At 36.4% G+C, this 19750-nt stretch overlaps 1 protein-coding gene across 2 annotated transcripts; it reads right to left on the bottom strand.

Annotated features, from left to right (window-relative positions):
- Window positions 1–2167: 2167 nt before the first annotated feature.
- On the bottom strand, window positions 2168–19227 carry IFI44 (interferon induced protein 44). Of its 2 annotated transcripts, XM_030324381.1 has the most exons (9): window positions 19144–19227; window positions 18436–18899; window positions 13703–13739; window positions 12799–12994; window positions 12261–12410; window positions 7151–7322; window positions 5992–6092; window positions 3570–3771; window positions 2168–2503 (listed from the first exon to the last, which is right to left on the bottom strand). In XM_030324381.1, the coding sequence occupies exons 2-8, from the start codon at window positions 18887–18889 to the stop codon at window positions 3580–3582; spliced, it is 1302 nt and encodes a 433-aa protein (XP_030180241.1). In that variant the 5' UTR covers window positions 18890–18899; window positions 19144–19227; the 3' UTR covers window positions 2168–2503; window positions 3570–3579. The 2 variants fall into 2 exon arrangements, with proteins under 2 accessions (XP_030180241.1, XP_030180242.1); XM_030324382.1 differs by lacking the exons at window positions 2168–2503; window positions 5992–6092 and having other exon boundaries at window positions 3639–3771.
- Between the last annotated feature and the right edge of the window lie 523 nt (window positions 19228–19750).

The raw sequence follows: 19750 nt of genomic DNA, 5'->3' as shown, positions 1-19750 counted from the left end.
GTCCAGACATGCTTGAGTCTGATTCTGGACTCTCTGTTCTGTTCCATTAATTTATCAATGCATCAAAGTCAACTTACATTTTCTTGATATAACTCTTTATACCTGTTTTCCCACTTTGTTCTTCTTAAAGAAAGTCTTGGATATGTTTGACCCTTAACACTACTTTGTTAATTTTAGGATAATGTCAACTTCTTCATGATGCTACTTCTCATTTTCAAGCTATATTTACAAATTGAAACATTGTATGTTCATATTATGAAATCTTTATTATAATACAAAATCAGAAACACCCAAAATCATATGGTTTGTTTCCATATAGCTATAAATCAGAAAAAGCTTAATGCAACCTATATAGAATATATTGTTGACCTATAAGGAAATTATTAGAGCCACCCATTAACATTAGAATAATAGAATCGATGAGAATAAATGATCTTTACCTATGTAAATAATATGAATCAAACAAATACACTATCTCATGAAAGAAGTCAGACCCAAAAGAGTAAATAGTACATGATATTATGTAAGGGATAAAAAAGCACAAGGCTAATCTACACAATTAGAAGTCAGAATAGTGGATATCTGGGGCATAAAGGGAACTTGTAGGATGTTCTGTTTCTTATCTGAGTTCTAGTTTCACTGGTTTGTTAAGTATCAAAATGTACTGAGCCATACAATTGTGAACTGTGTACTTTTTATGTGTATATATTACTTTAATAAAAGGATTTTTAAAGTAATTATTAATGATTTTAGACTTATTACTAAGCCATTCTTTATAATATAAATGAGAAACTAGATGTAAGACTTCCCTAAATATAAGATACATATTGTGGTACCTCTCCAGCTCAGTTAATCCAACAGTGGTCATGTCCATAATAAGCTCCCTTCTTCTTCTTTTTTATAAAAAATTTTTTTTAATGTTTTATTTATTTTTGAGACAGAGAGAGACAGAGCATGAGCAGGAGAGGGGCAGAGAGAGAGTGAGACACAGAATCTGAAGCAGGCTCCAGGCTCTGAGCTGTCAGCACAGAGCCAGACGCGGGGCTCAAACTCACCAATTGCGAGATCATGACTTGAGCCAAAGTCGAACCCTCAACCAACTGAGCCACCCAGGCGCTCCATACTCCCTTCTTCTAATAATATATCACTCTTCCTGGGCAATTATGACTTAATTCTCTTCTGGGAAAGAGAAGTGATTGTTCCCAGAGGTCAAATATACGATTTGAGCTAGATCAGTTGCAGTCCTTTTTTGGAGTATTTCACAATGACACGGGAGAAGAAAATCCTCTTCCTTTTCGGGTCATGAGGCTAAGTGAATGCCAATTTGAAACCTGGATTCAGGTGGTTTAAGATTTATCAAGAATGCTAACCTGAAAGAATGACAGCAATAAGCACAAAGAATGAAGCAGAGGGTGTATATCTGTGTGTGTGTGCATACACATGTGTGTGCACTTGTGTGTGTGAGAGAGAGTGAAAGAGAGAGAGAAAATACCTTTTGAATCTCTAGACTCAACCATTTCTGAGGCAGTTTGGTTCAACCCCAGCCTTTTCTATGGTTTATTTTTTATTCATGTAATTCAGGTTGAGTTTTGTCACTTGTAGCTAAAATAGTTGTAATTGACAGAGTAATCAAATATAGTCCTTGTTAGTCTTAATCCTCCAGAACTCTTACTAATATTAATAGTCACATCCTGGAAGACAGTTTCAGATATTAAACAAATAAACAAACAAACAAATATCTATAGGGGAAAGAATACATTAACTGGAGACCCAAAGAGAAGCTCAAATACTTTAGTATATGTGCTTCTGAAGGGAGCACTCAAATACTTTAGAAATAAAATAAGAAGGCAAAATAAGACGATGTGGGTGAGGATGAGAACATGCTGACAAGTTATATTAAAATAAACTATTCCTGGGGCGCCTGGGTGGCGCAGTCGGTTAAGCGTCCTACTTCAGCCAGGTCACGATCTCGCGGTCCGTGAGTTCGAGCCCCACGTCAGGCTCTGGGCTGATGGCTCAGAGCCTGGAGCCTGTTTCCGATTCTGTGTCTCCCTCTCTCTCTGCCCCTCCCCCGTTCATGCTCTGTCTCTCTCTGTCCCAAAAATAAATAAAAACGTTGAAAAAAAAATTTTTAAATAAACTTTTCCAAAGTCACACACACGCACACTGAAGTTAAACTCAAGTTTTACAAGAAGAAACTTCCATTTTCCACAGATACAGAAAATAAATCCAAAAGAAATCACAATCTTTTTTTTTTTTTACAATTAATGGCTTTAAATCTTGCTGCTCCTAGTTATTGGCAGGTATTACGATTTTGTAGGGCATCTTCATCCCAGACATAAATAAAACATGCCCCTTCTGTTTCATCTATTTCTCTTTTTCCTGTATTTTCTAATTTCTCAATTTTCACTCTTCAATGATGAGATAAAAATTACTAGTATGTGAAGGGTTCACGTATTTGTTTCCTCCTTTTACATACTTGATAATTCCTTTTCTCCAATCTCTGATAAAAGAGAAACAAAATATTCTTAATGGTTTAAGGAAAAGCAACCAGAAGGAAAAGGAATATTCCAATCTCCCCTTTGGGAGTGCATGTGCCCATCAAGAAGAGAAGAAATGGAGAAAACAAGATGGCAGAGTTAGTAGTAGCATGAGAATGTCTTAGTAGTTTGCAAGTGAGAGAGAATAAAGAGGATATTATATTCTAATTTGATTTCTCACAAACTAAAATAAGATTTGAGTATAGATTGAAACTTCTTTCTGTCTGATCTTTGATTGAAACAGTGCAGCATATTGTTGATAGAGGTTGAAAGAGACTGCATGTAATGCTAAAATCTGAGGTCATAAATCTGAAAGGCACATACATCTGCCATGGGCTTAAGACCATCCTGACTACATGGCATTAAGAGAAACTCTGAGGAGGGAGACACGTCAAAAAAGTCAAGTCAAAAAAGGCAGAAATGTAGGTACCAAGAAAGAGGAATGTAATCAAGGGACGCCCGGGTGGCTCAGTTGCTTAAGCGTCTGACTTTGGCTCCAGTCATGATCTCACGGTTCATGAGTTTGTGAGTTTGAGCCCCGCATCAGTCTCATTGCTGTCAGTGCAGAGCCTGCTTCAGATCCTCTGCCCCCCTCACTCTCTGCCCCTCCCCTACTCATGCTCTCTCAAAAATAAATAAACATTAAAAAATTTAAAAAGTAAAAGAGGCATATAACCAAAGATCACATCTGATCAGAAACAATGTTGATCCAATCCATATCAGGGTCCCAAGCAAAAAACACATTTCAAGAGAAGAGGGCAAGGATACAGCTTGGGATGTTCAAACAGTACAAATGACAGAAGTGCATCATTTCAAAGATTCTATCTTAAGACAGGAGAAAGAGAAGTAGTACAAATCTGTGGGATATACCCCTAAGGGTGGGAAATCAGGAAAAGTGAGGGGAAAGAAAAACACATCTGGCCAGTGAGTTAAAGAGTAGGACCATTCACAGGACAGTGATCCATAGAGACACAATGAACTGCCAGGTACCCAATAGATCCAAGCAGGGAGTAGCCACACAGCTGATACCTTCAAGTGTTTACACCACTAAATTCTTGTTTCCTTGAGCGGTCAAATCTTCTAAGAAGTCATCTGAAATCCACAGCATATGTCTTAGCGCAGAGAGGATCAAAACATCTTTTACAGGGTCCAACTCCCACTCTGAGGTATAATTACTAACCACCAACATATCAGAAAGAGCAAATCCAAGTTTTTTGTGGACTGCCTCTAACTGCAATACAGAAACAGTGACAAATACTATTTTAGGTCAATACACATTATGAAAGCAATAACAAAAAGCAGGAGCTTGGCAATAGTGTTCCTGTTAGAGAAAATGAAGATAGAGATCTGGTCCCATAAAGTACTTTCTTAAAGAACTTCACAAGGAGTCTTCAAAATCACTGCTAATTTTCATCAAGAATACACATAGTAGATTCCATATGAATTAGAAATTGAAAGGAACTAATGATTCTGTATAAAGTACTTGGAAATTGAAGCATTTTTAATACCCTTATGCTGGAGTCTATAATTTCCCTGTTTCCTATTAAAAGTTATTCTCAGGATTAATCTAGTTTTCCTAGACCAGTTTAATATTGATGTTCAATTTGTGCTTAAACTAATTTATCTATGGAATGATATTGCCCAGATTCAAAATAGGGTTCTGTTATTTCTTAGCACTGTCAAAAACACTGGCAAATATTTTACTCTCTGTGCTTTTGTTTTCTCATCTATAAAATGTGGTAATGACAGTACCCATCTCACAGGGTTGTTATATGTATTGAATAAGAAAATTTATCACATATTTAGTACTCAACAAATATTAGCTATCATTATATCCTCCCAACTGGTATTCCCAAGTCCAGGTTCCTTTTGACTCTGATTTATTCTGCATGTGGGTGGCAAATTAAATTTTATGAAGCTTTACTTTGGTTACATCACTACTCTTCATAGTAGCATCATCTACAATAGCCAAATTATGGAAAGAGCCAAGTGTTCATCAAATGATATATGGATAAAGAAGATATGTATATATATGTATATATATAAGATATGTGTGTATATATATGTATATATATTATATGGATATAGTATATCTTATATATATGTATATATATGTATATATATAATATGATATATATTATGGATATACATATGGATATATATATTATAGATCCATATATATGGATATATGTATCTATAATATATATGGATATATCATCAAACTAGATATATGGATAAAGAATATATACTATATATATATATATATATATATATATATATATGGAACTATTACTCAGCCATCAAAAAGAATGAAATCTTGCCATTTGCAATGACATGGATGGAACTAGAATGTATTATGCTAAGCAAAATAAGTCAGTCAGAGAAAGACAAACACCATATGATTTCATGTATATGTGGGATTTAAGAAACAAAACAAATGAACAAAGGGAAACACACACACAGAGGTAGAGAGAGAGAGAAAGAGAGAGATAAACCAAGAAACAGATTCTAATTTATAAAGAACAAACTGATGGTTACCAGAGGGGAGGCCGGTGGGGAGATGGGTTAAATAGGTGATGGGGATTAAGAAGGGCACTTGTTAGGGTGAGCACCAAGTGATGTATAGGAAGTCTTGAATTGCTATATTGTACACCTGAAACTAATATTACACTGTATGTGAACTAACCGGAATTTAAATTAAAAGTTTTTTTTAAAAAGAAGAGAAAAAAATTGTTATGATTCCCTATAATGCACATCATTAAGTAAAGTCACCTCATGCAAATATAACTTTCATACTCTATCTCCCCCTACAAGGATTCAGCCCTCCACTAAACTGAATGACTCCATGCTCCCCCTACACACTGCTGTATTGACTTATGCTATCTTCATGGCCTGAATGTTTTCCCCTTTTTGTCTCTTCACCTCCTGAAATTCTCTTTCTCTTTGAAAGCTATTTCTCAGTGACACTCCAGTAATGAAATCTTTCCCATACACTTTAACACAATATTTTCCTCCTTTAATCTTTCAATTTTATTTTGAGTCACTTCATGACATTGTCATAATCATACTCTGTCATCTTTTTCTCCTCTGACTCCCCCATACCCTCACCTCCACTGATAAAACTGTAAGCTTTTGAGTGCAAGGAAGTTGTTTTAATTATCTGTGTCTGGTTAGAGACTAGCACACTGACTCGATTATGAAAGGTAATCAATAAATATTTGTTGAATTGAACCTAACTGAATTAAATTATAATAAATGGAATAATCTTTGTCCATGTAAAGATGAATATATATTTAATTTTTAAATCTTGGGATATGATTTTGAATTATCCAAGTAATTGTTTTCATTCTTAAGTTCAGTAGGTGTCCATTTTTATTTTTACACACAGTAATATCATGTGATTATAGTGACATATCCTAGAAAGTGTGTCTACAAAGAAGGACATCATTACCTTGTGCTTCACAGGAATACATCTATATATGTCTGTAAGGTCACCTTTTGTAATCAGCTGCATGCTATCCACATGAGTGAGCAAAACCACATGTGGCATACCTAGGTCAAACAGATATGTGTCATTTTGATCATTATAGACAGCATCAGTACTTTTCAGTTAATCAGTTATCAATTACGCAATAGGCTATCAATGAAGCAATTCCAGATATTTGGGAAGGGCCATCACCCTTCAAAAATACCCCCCTCTAACTACTCATTAGTACTCAGAATTCCTCTGACATAGGAAATTCCCTTCAAGGCTTTCCGTGGTATGAGACTTCAAATGAAACCACCTCTTGGACGAGATAACTAAAATTGATGCTACAGTGTTGGTGATAGGTTTCATTTCCTCTCCAAACAGTTGTTTTCATGGAGACTAGAGAAAAGACACCTAATAAACAAGATGGGGGAGAAAAGGCCTCAAGAAGGCAACAGAATGTGTCAAAGCATCCCAAATAAGTTGGTCTTCTGTTACAATGTTAGCAAGCATCGCCCTGCACACCACCCTTGCAAGGGTTTAAATTTCAGAGAGCAAGTAAATCACTCCATGCTTCTAACTTAATCAAAGTTAGAAGTGTGGTAAACTTGCTCTTTCCCAGACAGAATGGATAAGGCCAAGAAAAGACAGAATGGGGCACCCTAATTCTCTAATCCTATTTACCTTCTCCTAAGACTTTTAACTGTCCCTTCCCTACCGAACATCTTACTTCCCTGATGCTTTTTCTTACTGAAATACTGTTTTCCATTTCTAATCACTTAAGGCTCAAGGGAAAATCTAGAACTTTTTGTAAATAAATTCATGCTAGGATACAGTGGTAGCAGGTAATGAGAACTGTGCCAAACTCTTCATATATGTTGATTTGTTTAATCCTTATAATAAATCCCTGAGTTAGGTGCTATTATCATATTAATTTTATAGATTAGAAGTTAAGACGTAGAGAGTTTAACTCACTTGCACAAAGTTATAACACTATCAAGTGCTGGATTTGATTGAACTGCACTGATGGGCCAGGGAAGATTCACATATGCAATTTCTTAAGTTTTTCATCCTGTTCTGAAACCGTTCTACAATATAGTCTAATATATTACCCTTAGTAGTAAAGTGGAATGAGACTCACCACACTTTATCAATTGCCTTCGAATTTCTTTGATCTTTGCTATCATCTCATGAGAGATGTATTTAACAGAGTTGATATCAAGCACAAATGCCGCACAATGAATTCTGTCCTTCAGCAACGGGTAGTGAATATAGTTACAATGACTTGGTGTGATTGGTTTCATGGAGTTAAACTATAAGATAAACAAAATGCAACACATTAATTCTATGGATATTTATGAGCACATACGATGTATCAGGCACTGTGCAAGTCTCTAATATTATGAGAATAACAATCTGGCAGAGAAGACAGTCTATGCAAGTAGCTATCAACCCTTTCATGCAGGCAGGTAAAGCTTCTGTGACAGAGGGACACATAATCTGGGAGCTACAAAGTACATGGAGTTTGATAAAGGGAATAAAGGTATGGCAGACAGTGTTCTAGATAGAAGCAATGTGGGCAAAGGCGGAGGTGAGAGCATACAGAAAGAAATCCGGTATCATCACACAGAAACCAAGGATGAAAAGTAGTTCAAAATGGGATGCATTTACTCTTGAACTAGCAATCCCTCTGCTGGGAATCTGTCCCACATGTATACTGGCAAAAATACAAAATGATGTATGTACAAGCCTATTAATTTCAGCACTATTTGTAGTGGCAAAAGTCTAACATATCAATAGCAGAGAGTATTTCATGACTTCTCTAAAAAGAGGGGAACCAGGAATCTGTAAGTATTTCTTATATAGTAAAAAAATGAAAGTAAATGAAAAATTTTTATATGGTTGCTTATAAGAAAAGGGGAGAAATGTATCTGAAGGGGCAGAGAAAGAAAATGAATTCTTTGAATATACATTATTTTGTAAAGTTGAGTTTAAAACTATATTTCAGTACACCAAAATATATTGTATGTGGTTTGGGCAAATTTTAGTTGACCACTAAGTGTGGGTTCCACACTTTTGATCAGAATTTTGGTGTACTTTCTATGATGGCTTGGAGAATGTATACAGCAGCAGTCACAAACTCATGTGTTTATAGAGGTCTGGTAGGGAATAAAAATGAATGGAGACGTCTAGTGTAAGATAAATATATTCAAACAGGAAAAAGAGAGCTATATAAATTATAAACATAAATATAAAACATAATTTAATTTAAAAACCCATCCCTAAATTAAAATCAACAAAATGAACTTTTACCTCCATTTGGGGGTCCTCACTACACAAAGAGAGACCATTTCTGATTTATGTTTTTTCTGATTGACTTTAAAGCACAGTAATTTGTATACTCCTACTACTTGATACACCCCAAATGTAAAATACAATAATATTTTTAAATAAATAAAAACTTAAATAAATAAATAATCTGGTTCAAATTTTAAACTCTTTCCGATTTTGATTATGATTATGTTATATTTATACTAAAATATTATACTAAAATATTATTCTAAAAGTGGTTATGATTAAACTGTTTATGGTACTGTAAGAATTTGTTTTTTCTGTTTGTTTCAGAGAGAGAGAGAGCATGAGCAGAGGAGGGGCAGAGACAAAGGGAGAGAGAGAGAGAATCCCAAATAGGCTCTGCAGTACCAGCACAGAGTCTGACATGGGGCTCGATCTTACAAACCGTGAGATCATGACCTGAGCTGAAATCAAGAGTTGGACACTTAACTGACAGGCACCCCGGCACCCCGGCACCCCGGTACTATTAGAGTTATATTCTGAGATCACAGTGAATATTTTGTGAGAGAAAGCAAATGAGTTGTGACATGACATTCTGTCATCTCTGGAGTCCTTGAGAATAGAGACTCTGAGAGAAAGCAGATAGAGAAGCAAGACAGAAGAAGATTAAGTAAAAACTACCTAGTACTGAATTTGAAAGAGAAGTTTCTATATGAATTTATAATGCACCTTATCATAAAAAGATCTATTACTTACCTCTGTCCACCAAAAATGGCAAGAATCAATGACCAACCATGTAGCAATAACAATTCTAATAAGCCAAACCAAGACTTCTTAGAGAAATAATTGACTCAAAATCAGGCACTAGAAATATATAATATGTGGCTTGGACATCTCTCATACCAGAAATCAAGGAATATAGTAGGTTTTTAGGTTCATGTCAAAAGGACTCACGATATAACTTGTAGAGGCTCCCACTGGTCAGATATGTTAACTGTAATATAAGTATGGAGAAAATGGCACAGGATTGAAACACATTAAATATGTTCAATTCAGGGGTTCATAATGATAATAAAATAATCACTGGTCATTATTGGCAGATACAAAGAAACCACCTTACGGTTTCAGAAGCTTGTAGTAAAGAAAAAAAATCCTGCCTCTCCCATGTTAACTGTACCACCAGGTAATCAAACAGTAGATGAGGAGACTTTTATCTCCTCATCGAATAAATATAAAATAAAAAAAGAACGATGAAGATAGAATATCACATGTTCACACCCTAATAAACACATGAATCTAGGCATTGAACATTAATGAATATTGACATTATTAGAAAAGCAAAAAGAATCAAATAGAACAAAATGTGTGTCTCCTCACGGAAGAGCACAGCCCCTCTACAAAGTGGAAGCTGAATCTGAACATGCTTCTAGACTCAATGGCCAATTTTCAGGGTGCATAGAAAACAAAAGACCACAGGAAACTGCATCAAGGGATGCAAACAGCAAAGTTGAGACTATGGAGAAGTCTACAGAACAATGGGATTTCTAAGAAAACAAACAAACAAACAAAAAAACACATTACAAGGAAAAACACCAAAAGAGATAGAGGCAGAATGTACAGGTTAAGAGTCTGAATAAATTCATTTCAATCATTCGCAAATAAGCTGTTTTTAAAATGCATGATATTGAGGCACCTGGGTTGTTCAGTTGGTTAAGCGTCTGACTGTTGATTTCAACTCAGGTCATGACCTCACGGTTTCACGAGTTCAAGCCCTGTGTCAGGCTCTGAGCTGATAGTGGAGAGCCTGCTTGGGCTTCTCTCTCTCTTTGTCTCTCTCTCTCTCTCCCCCTCTCACTCTCTACCCTTCCTCTGTTCACACTGTCTCTGACTCTCTCAAAATAAATAAACTTAAACAAAATTTTTAAAAGCATGATACTTACTTATACAACAATTAGGAACTTGGACATTGGGTAATAGTTGATAAATTAAAAAATAATGATTAATTTTAGATATGATAAGGGTATACAGCTATCTATAACAAAAGGTATATATCCTTACATAGATAAATGTATATGCATTTATGGATTAAATGTTATGACATGTTAAATTTGATTCCAAATACTACAGGAGAAGAGAAAGTGAATAGACAGAGATGATAGGCTATGAGTCAAAGGTTGTTGAAGCTGAGTAAATGAGAAGTCATTAAATCGTTTTGTCTCCTTTTGCATAGATTTAACATTCCCTACAATAAAGTTGTTTTTTTAAAAAAAAAAAAGAATATTTTTTAAAAAAGCTTTACCTCTACAAGATAATGCTACACTAAAGAATGAAAAGCCCTTGCATGAATAGAACAATAAAACATGCCGTGTTTCTGGATAAGAACACTGGATACGTAAAGATGTAAAACAACTTTGGGTATAAAATTTTAATGTAATTTTAATCAAAGCACCAACAAATCAAACACAAACAATCAAAAAAAAAAAACACAAACAGGCTCACTTGGAAAAGTATATCGTGAAAATAGTCAAGAAAAAAAACACACGAAATAATGAATATGACTTGTCCAGTGAGACATTAAGACATTATTGATTGCTATGGTAATTAAAACAATTAAGTGATATGGTAACAAAATGAATATCATAAAGGAATTGATAAATGCCTCAATAGAACAAGCTAGAGAATATAAAAACCAATCCCTATATTTAGTAGGGAAAAGATGCAAAGACATTCAACAAAAGATGTTGACCCAATTGACTAATCATTTGGAACAAGGTGAATTAATGATTAATTCAAAATTTAAATGTTTATCAAAAGGACTAGAAAGTTATGGGGCACATGGGTGGCTCAGTCAGTCAAGCATCCAACTTCAGCTCAGGTCATGATCTCACGGTTCATGAGTTCAAGCCCCATGTCGGGCTCTGTGATGATAGCTCAGAGCCTGGAGCCTGCTTCAGATTCTGTGTCTCCCTCTCTCTCTCTGCCCCTTCCCCACTTGCACTCTGTCTCTCTCTCTCTCTTTCAAAAATAAATAAACATTAAAAATAAGTAAATAAAAGGACTAGAAAGTTAAAACAAAAATTGATAGGCTCAAGTGGCTTTCACTCTAATCTCCTCCTCTTTCTTGCCTGGAACACTGACAAGGCTCAGTATGAACATCTGGAGAGCATAATGATGAAAGCCCCATGTCTTAGCTTGGACTGCTATAATAAGTTACCTTGTGGGGTAGCTTAAACAACAAAAATTACTTCTCACAATTCTGGGGGCTAGGAATTCCAAGATCAAGGTGCTGACAGATTTAGTATCTGATGAGAGCCTCCTTCCTGATTTGTAGACAGCCACCTTCATACTGTGTCCTCATATGGCAGAGAGAAAGTTCATCTTTCTTAGGTCTCTTCTTATAAGGATACCAATCCCATTCATGAGGGCTTTACTCTCATGACCTAATCACCTCTCAAAGGCCCCACCTCCTAACACCATCACACTGGGGATTAGGGCTTTAGCCTGTGAATTTTAGGGGGACACAAATACTTAATCCATAGCACCCCATGCTGAGGGTCTCAGAACAGAAAGTTAGAAAGACCCTTGAATTCAATAACCTCAGAGAGCTTCCACACTGACACAAAGCCACCTACCTTCAGACTTCCTATTACATAAGAAAAATGACCAATGTTAGTAAATTGATGTTAGTTGGATTTGTGTTTCATGTAGCCCAAGGCAGCTGAATATGTAACAGCATTCAGAGTTGTTATAACAGCTATGATAGAAGAGTTGTTTGCGTGTTTTAATTCTTTGTAAAATAAAATATCAAGAAGAAGCAAATGATCTTGAATGGGTACACTTGAAGAAAATAAAAGATGATGCATCAAATTAGATCGGCATTTGCTGCTGTCCGGAGTGAGCAAAAATAAACGTTTTAAATATCAATTATAATCTTGCAGTGATTGGCCCAATCATACCTGGTATCTGTCAGAAATGTGGCCTTTCAAGATGTAAGCTATGTCATCCACACACAGCCCTTTTCCTCTCTCATGCAGGCCCATTGTGTCACACAGAATAAAAGGCAGGAAGTTGCCATCCACCGTATCCTTAATGGAATATGTCCTGTACTGCAGATGAGAAAAAGCAACTTTAAGAGCACACTTCTTAAAAAATTCCAAACAGAGGGGTGCCTGGGTGTCTCAGTCGGTTAAGTATCTGACTTCAGCTCAGGTCATGATCTCACGGCTCGTGAGTTCAAGCTCTGCACTGGGCTCTGTGCAGGCAGCTCAGAGCCTGGCGCCTGCTTCGGATTCTGTGTCTCCCTCTCTCTCTGCTTCTCCTTTGCTCGTGCTCTGTCTCTAGCTCTCAAAAATAAATAAACACTAAAAAATAATAAGATTTTAAAAATTACAAACAGAGATAAAGTCTACACGTAATGAAGTTGATCACAAAAGACTTCGAACCCAATTAACTGGACCAAAGAAGCAAAGGCTGAGTGGCCCTGAATGGACATACCGTGTCAGAAACCCCAGTTGGTTCAGAGCCCACCAGAGCCTGGTGTGTGACATGGCCTCGGAAAACAGACTTCACTGAGTTGAAAAAGCTAGACTTCCCAGCTCTAGTCGGACCCAGCAGCAGAATTCGCACTTGGGGAACGAGGTTTTTATGTGGTTTGTAAGTGTTCACGGCTGACAATAAGCTCTCGTGGAGCCTGTACAGACAAGACAATGTTAACAATTGAATGAGGGTAGGTCACAAGAACTTACCATAAATTTTTCTAGAATTTGTTTTCTTTTCTTATATATTATCATTTATTTTCTATTAGCAACTTGTTTTCCTATTAAAAGGGCATGAAACTATTCTACTTCGCATCCTACTGAAAAAGAAGAAAAATAACACTTGTAACTAAAGTCAATCAGACATACAACCTTTCAGATTTAAGCAACCAGACCATACAAAACTAGTGCTAAATATGAGCTATGTTAAACATGAAAATAACTTACCAGTAATAAACTTTGAAAAACACAGCATAATATGTGACTTTTGGAGTTTATGGAAGTAATAATTTCTGGCATGTTCTTAAAGCTCTATAAGTATTCTCCAACTACCGACCACCACTTCCAAGGCAATTCCCTAAAGTAGTGGAAACGGTAACTGCAAAAATTCTAAGCAAAAGTGTAGACTTGCAGTCAAATAATTAGTTTCCTTCACATATGTAAAAGCATTAGGAATGTTCCCCCTCCTCGGTGTTCTTTCTGTTTTAACATTAGTATTATCAAATAGTTTTATGATTATAAATATAGTTACAGCTTATTCTTCACAATCCACAAGTTATCTGTTATAATTTGTGCTACTGATTTATTGACAGAACTTAGAATAAGTCTAAGATCATTAACAGAGTAACAGAACATTGACTTACTCATTAATTCCTTCCAGAGTCCTTCTGTCCAACAAATCTAGGGAAATAATCAAAGAAAAATGAAAATTACAAGTTGTTGAATGACTGGCTGACTGAATGAATGTCAATGCATTCACTAGGGAAAAATACAAAAATAGCTTTTCCGTGATAACAGTGCAGTATAATGAAAGCAAGTGGAAAAAATTATGGCAAATCTCCTAAACATGTCATTTGCAGAATCTAGAGCTAGAGGCAAGGTGGGCACTGTAAGACTAGATTGTCTACAAATCTTTTCTCACCCAGTTACCCAGCAGTAGTATGTGGCTTGCTCCATCACTGGAAATGAGAACTGGGACACTTTCTGAATCAGAGAAGCAAAGCGAAGAGACATGGACAGGCCAGGGAAAGAGTGGGAATACTTTAAGATAGTTCCTCTCCATAATGCAATAGGTCTGAAAGGGAAAATATACAGAGGCACACACACAAAAAAACCCACAGACACCAGATTTTCTCCAAAACCTAGTATCTGCAACTGGGGCTCCTGGAACTTCCAGTCCAATTGATTTTCTTCTTAGCTCTGAAGAGAATGTAGAACTCATCCCTACCCAATCAGAGCACAGTGAGTGGTTCAGGAGTCAGCTGAGGACTTTATTTGAACCAATGAGACTAGGTGAAGAAGTATTTATTTCCTGTGAAGAAACATTCTGTGGTGGTGGGTTTAAAATGAGGGGCACCTGGGTGGTTCAGTAGGTTAAGCGTCCGACTTAGGCTGAGGTGATGATCTCACAGTTTGTGAGTTCGAGCCCCTGCGCTGTGCTGACAGCTCAGAGCCTGGAGCCTTCTTCGGATTCTGTGTCTCCCTCTCTCTCTGTCCCACCCCACTCAGTCTCTGTCTCTCTGTCTCTGTCTCTGTCTCTGTCTGTCTCTGTCTCTCTCAAAAATAAATACACATTTTTTTAATTTAGATTAAAAAAACTGAAAGGAACAGGAGGAGTGATGCTGGCAATTCTACACTACCAAAGAGGAATACTATGTGAAACAGTCATAAATATGGTTATATATAGGGATTCTGGGGGGCTCAGTCAGTTAAGCATCTGAATCTTGATCTCAGCTCAGGTCATGATCCCAAGGTAGTGGGATCAGGCCCTGCACTGGGCTCTGCACTGGGCATGGAGCCTGCTTGAGATTCTCTCTCTCTCTCTCTCTCTCTCTCTCTCTCTCTCTCTCCTCTCTCTATCCACCACCCCATGCATTCTCACTCTCTTTATAAAATAAATAAATAAGGCTATATGTATGGAAAGAAAACCTCTTTAAATTACCAAAGTAAAAATAGTGAAGACTACCTACAATTATTATGATATAATAAAACTAGAAAAGAATAAGTGTAAGCAAAGAGAAAACCAACCTCTTGGGATTTTACAAATCACTCTCCTAACACTAAAAAGAAATTAAAAATCAAAATTGTAAATATATTGACAATAACAAAAATACAAACACTTTATATCAATCTTGTGCTAAAGATACATTTCATTAACAGCAGGAAAGAAGGAAAGTTTTGAAAATAAAAAAGAGAAACAGAAAAGAATAAAGAAATATAAGAACGGAATTAGAAATATAAGAAGGAATTAACAAAAACACAAGACAAATTTTGTAAATTAAGAAAAGGGTAAATTAATATAGTAATGGATTGGTTTAAACTATAAAATAAATTACAGACTAGTCTAATCAAAGAAAGCCAAATTCACAAAATGTCATGCTACAGCTCACATACCTAAATGACTACATACTATATAACCAATAAAAAGTGTTGGGAAAAATTTAGAAGTGACAGAAACTCTCATGCACTTCTTGTGGTGGGTAAAATTGATATAACTATGTTGGAAAGCTCTGTCAGTGTCCACTGAAGCAAACATATATGTTTCCAGTGACCCTGAAGTTTTATATTTACATTCTTCAAAAATATGTGTACATGTGAACCAAAAAACCATGTACAAGACTGTTTACAGCAGCATTATTTGTAATAGCCTCAAACTAGAAAACTCAAAATGTCCACCAGCAGTAATTTTATTAAGAAAAAGTATGATGGAATCATTACAATGAAATCCTATATGAAAATGAAAAGGAACAAATTAGTGCAACATACAATAATATGATGAATCAGTAGAGAGGTAGGAGTTAAAGCAGCTGGCCTGAGATACATTCACTCACTGTAGCAAGTAACACCCTCAAGGAAAAAAGAGAAAAATGACCCAGCCTAACTTCCTTAAAAATTTGCTAATAATCTTACCTCCTGGTATATAGACTAATGATGTTTCCTACAAGGAAAGGATGTACCTCTTGAATGCCCTTAATAAGATGTTCCTGGCTAAGGATTAATTAGAATAAATAAGTACAGATTCTATGGATTTATGAGGCACATCTTCATAGGAAATGTCATGTAGGCTGCTTGTCTTAGTCATCTCAGGCTGCCATACAAAATACCATTAACTGGGACAACAGAAATGTATTTCTCCCAGTTCTGGGAGCTGAGAAGTCTGCGATCACTGTCTGGCAAGGTAGATTTAATTCCACGGACTCTTCTCTTGCTTTGTAGTAGCCGCCATCTCACTGTGTTCTCCCATGACCTCTTCTCGTGTGTTCATGTGGAGAGAGCGAGCCCTCTGGTGTCCCCTTCTTATATGAATGCTTATCCTATTGAATTAAGGCCCCACTCTTATGACTTCATTTAACCTTATATACTTCCTTAGAGGCTTCTTCTCCAAATATAGTCACATTAGAGGTTAGGGTTTCAACATACGAATTGGTGGGGGAGTGGGGGGGGGGGTTGGGGACACATTTGATCCATAGCACTGACATACCAATGTTCCATAACTTAACCACTCTTCAATATGTAAAGTGGCCCATAAACTTCATTTAAAAATCTTGCTGGTAGGGCGGCTGGGTGGCTCAGTCAGTTAAGTGTCCAGCTCTTGATCTCACGGTTCATGAGTTCAAGCCTTGCATTGGGCTCTGAGCTGTCAGTGTGGAGCCTGCTGGGGTTCCTCTCTCTCCCTCTCTCTCTTCCCTTCCCCTGCTCTCTCTCTCTCTCTCTCTCTCAAAGTAAATAAATAAACTTTAATATAAAATCCTGCTGGTTGTTTTTAGCCAGAAAGCATATGTCTAATATGCAAAAGAAGGATCTAGGAGCCACATAGAATATTCCTGTACCCTTTCTGCCTTCTCTGAGACTTCTGATTATCTTTATCTTTGAAATTATTAGTAAAACTTTATACTGGGTGAGATACCTGATTTGTAGAGGTCTGATTTTAGAATCCATTACCTTGTTTAGTTTAGTCCCTCAAGCGTAATGTTGAATGAAGGAGGTCAGACAAAAAAGAATACATATTTTGATATGATTCCATTTATATAGAATTCAGAAACAAGAAGTAATTAGTGTCAACACAAGCCAAAGTAATAGTTATCTTTGGCTGGCAATAACCAGAAAGAATCAGCAAGGAGTCTTTTGAAATGATGGTAATAATCTATTTCTTCATCTAAGTAGTGGTTACCTTAGTGCGTCTAATTTATAAAAGTTTATTAATTGGTACATTTATCAATTGTGCATTTTTCTGTTTATGTGTTATACTTCAATAAAAAGTTTACTTAACTGATCCAGGATGCTCAATATCATCACACGTCCAATTAAATTTACCAGACATCAACAAAAGAATTTTTAATGTTTGGAGCAGCCAGGAAAAAAGATCAAATCATTCAAAGAGAAACAACAAAGACAAATAAGTAAGTCTGTACCTGTGTTTTCCACAGCAATATCAATGCTGTGAAAACATTACAAAATCCCCCACAATAAAATGTGATTCAAGAATTACATACTCTGACAATAATTCAAGTATGAAGACCACAGACAATTAGTTTGGAACATGAAAATACTCAGAGAGTTATTCCCAGGTTTCTTCTTTTAAATGGATAGACATAAATAACTATTTCATGGAAGAAATGTAAATGGTTGATACACACAGACTTCCGAGTAATCAGGTATAAGCAAAAAAGAAAATGAAAAGCCCTCCTTGACCATCAAATTCGCAAATATTCTAAAGTTTGATAATATCAAATAAAGGCAAGAAGACGGGGAAATAGGCATTTCTATAACACTCTTGGGAATAGTATAGACAACTGAAGCTTTTGAGAGGTGTCTGTCAAACTGCAAATGTAACTATTTCTTAAACAGCAATCCCACTTCCAGGAAGTTACTATAAAGAAGTAACTTCTTGTATGCACAGTTATATGCATGAAGATATTATATAAAAGCACTGTTTATAACAGCAGATATTGGAAACAATGTCCTCTCACAGAAAAATAAATTAATTAATTTTGGTCTTTTGATATAATGGGTATAATGGGAAACTGCAGGATCTAGAACGAATCAAGAGAAGTTCAAGCTTTGGTTTCATTCCAAGAGCAGCCCTCTTCAAGTTTGCTCTCTCTCTCTCTCTCTCTTTCTCTCTCTCCCTCTCTCTCTCTCTCTTCTCCTTCTACCTTTCCTCCCCTTCCCCTACCCTTTGCCCACACAAACACCCTCCAGAAAACTCTGTATATGCTCCTTTTGACCATGGTTGTGTCTCAGCAAACAATGTGTAGCCAGGTTTCAGTCTGGGTCACCCAGAGACAAGGACATTCTTCCTTAAAGAAATGGGTCACCTCAAATCCTCCAAACATTCAGGAGAGAACTCTATATAAGGTTATCTAATTAAACCTACCTTCACATCGGAAAACTTCACATTCCTGAAAGGGAGAAGCTTGCATATGAGGTAATCGAAGTTTTTCACTTGTATCTAAGTTCAGAGTCATCACTTGTTTCCTCATATTTATGTGGAATTCTAAGTCATTCCTTCTTCCACTACCATCATAAAACAATTCAGTTGGTACATATGAGCTTATTTTGCATTCTGAAATTGTATTCTCTTCAAGAGCAAAAAGGACGATGGGAATTTTCTCCTCTTTCTTGCAACTTGTTTTCATATATGCCCCAACAACATAGTGGTCCTTATAAATCACCACCACAATCGGCCCTTGATCACAGCATCTCTTAAACAAATCATATGCAGAGAATTCATGAACACTAGCTTTATAGAGAAGGGTAAACTGTTTTCCTCCAAAATAAGTTTGCAGATTCTTTTCTTGCATCCATGTCAAACGAGTTCTCACCGCCATACTTCTCGATCTAGCAGAAAATCAAATACATTTTCCAATAAGTATTGAAAAATGGGTAACACATACTGTCACAAAGCTTGCATTTGTTCCTCTTCTCTACTCTACATTATACATTGAAAGAGTAAACCAAGGATGAACAGACAGCAAGAAAAATCATTGACTAGTTTTCCATTCTAAAGGATTTCTTTTAATTAAAAAAAGAAGACTATAATTTGCAAGTAGCTAGGAAAAGTGGAAAGCAGCAACTCATTTACCTGTTTGTAGAATCTGTACAAGGACTGAAGTGGAGCGTAGCTGCTCTGTCTGAACAGCTAAGCAGACACACGATAGGAGCAAAAAATTCTTCAGCAATGTGGAGGCTTCGGTGACTCAGAGAAAAGGAAACTGAAACTTAGTAAGGCCCAGCCCAGTCGGCAGAGTGCCAGCTTCCTTCTTCCAGGGAGCACAAGCTGATCCACTTAAATTTGTGAAGTAAAGTCACATAAAAATATGAGAGCCAAAGAACTGAAGTCAGAGAAAAGAAAAGCTAACAGCTTGCCAGATTTTTAAGTGGATTTTAAAGAAAAATTTAGTCAGTTTCTGTATGTTGAAATACACACACACAACACACACACACACACACACACACACACACAAATGCTGTTTAATCTGACTCCAGGACACATGCCCCAGATTCATCCACTTCTGTACAATCAACTTATTTTCATCAGGGTCCACTGCTTTCTATACCGCTGGTGGTAAGACAGGTTGCAGCAAAAAAGAGTGACGATTTCTAATAAGCTGTGACAGAGGAGCAACAATCTCAAACAGAGAACACTGGGGTAGGACATAAGGATTTTGGAGACCAGCAAGTATAAGGAC

Source organism: Lynx canadensis, chromosome C1, assembly GCF_007474595.2.
Source record: "Lynx canadensis isolate LIC74 chromosome C1, mLynCan4.pri.v2, whole genome shotgun sequence".
NCBI lineage: Eukaryota > Metazoa > Chordata > Mammalia > Carnivora > Felidae > Lynx > Lynx canadensis.
This window is presented reverse-complemented; position numbering and strand designations above follow the sequence as displayed.

Excerpts from the sequence above, each read along its gene's own strand:
- IFI44 (XM_030324381.1), bottom strand. The coding sequence starts at position 18,889 with ATGGCGGTGAGAACTCGTTTGACATGGATGCAAGAAAAGAATCTGCAA. Across the intron at positions 12,411-12,798 it reads CAACTGGGGTTTCTGACACG|TACAGGACATATTCCATTAA; the intron begins GTATGTCCATTC and ends TCTCATCTGCAG. Across the intron at positions 3,772-5,991 it reads GTATTCCTGTGAAGCACAAG|TTAGAGGCAGTCCACAAAAA; the intron begins GTAATGATGTCC and ends TCTGTATTGCAG.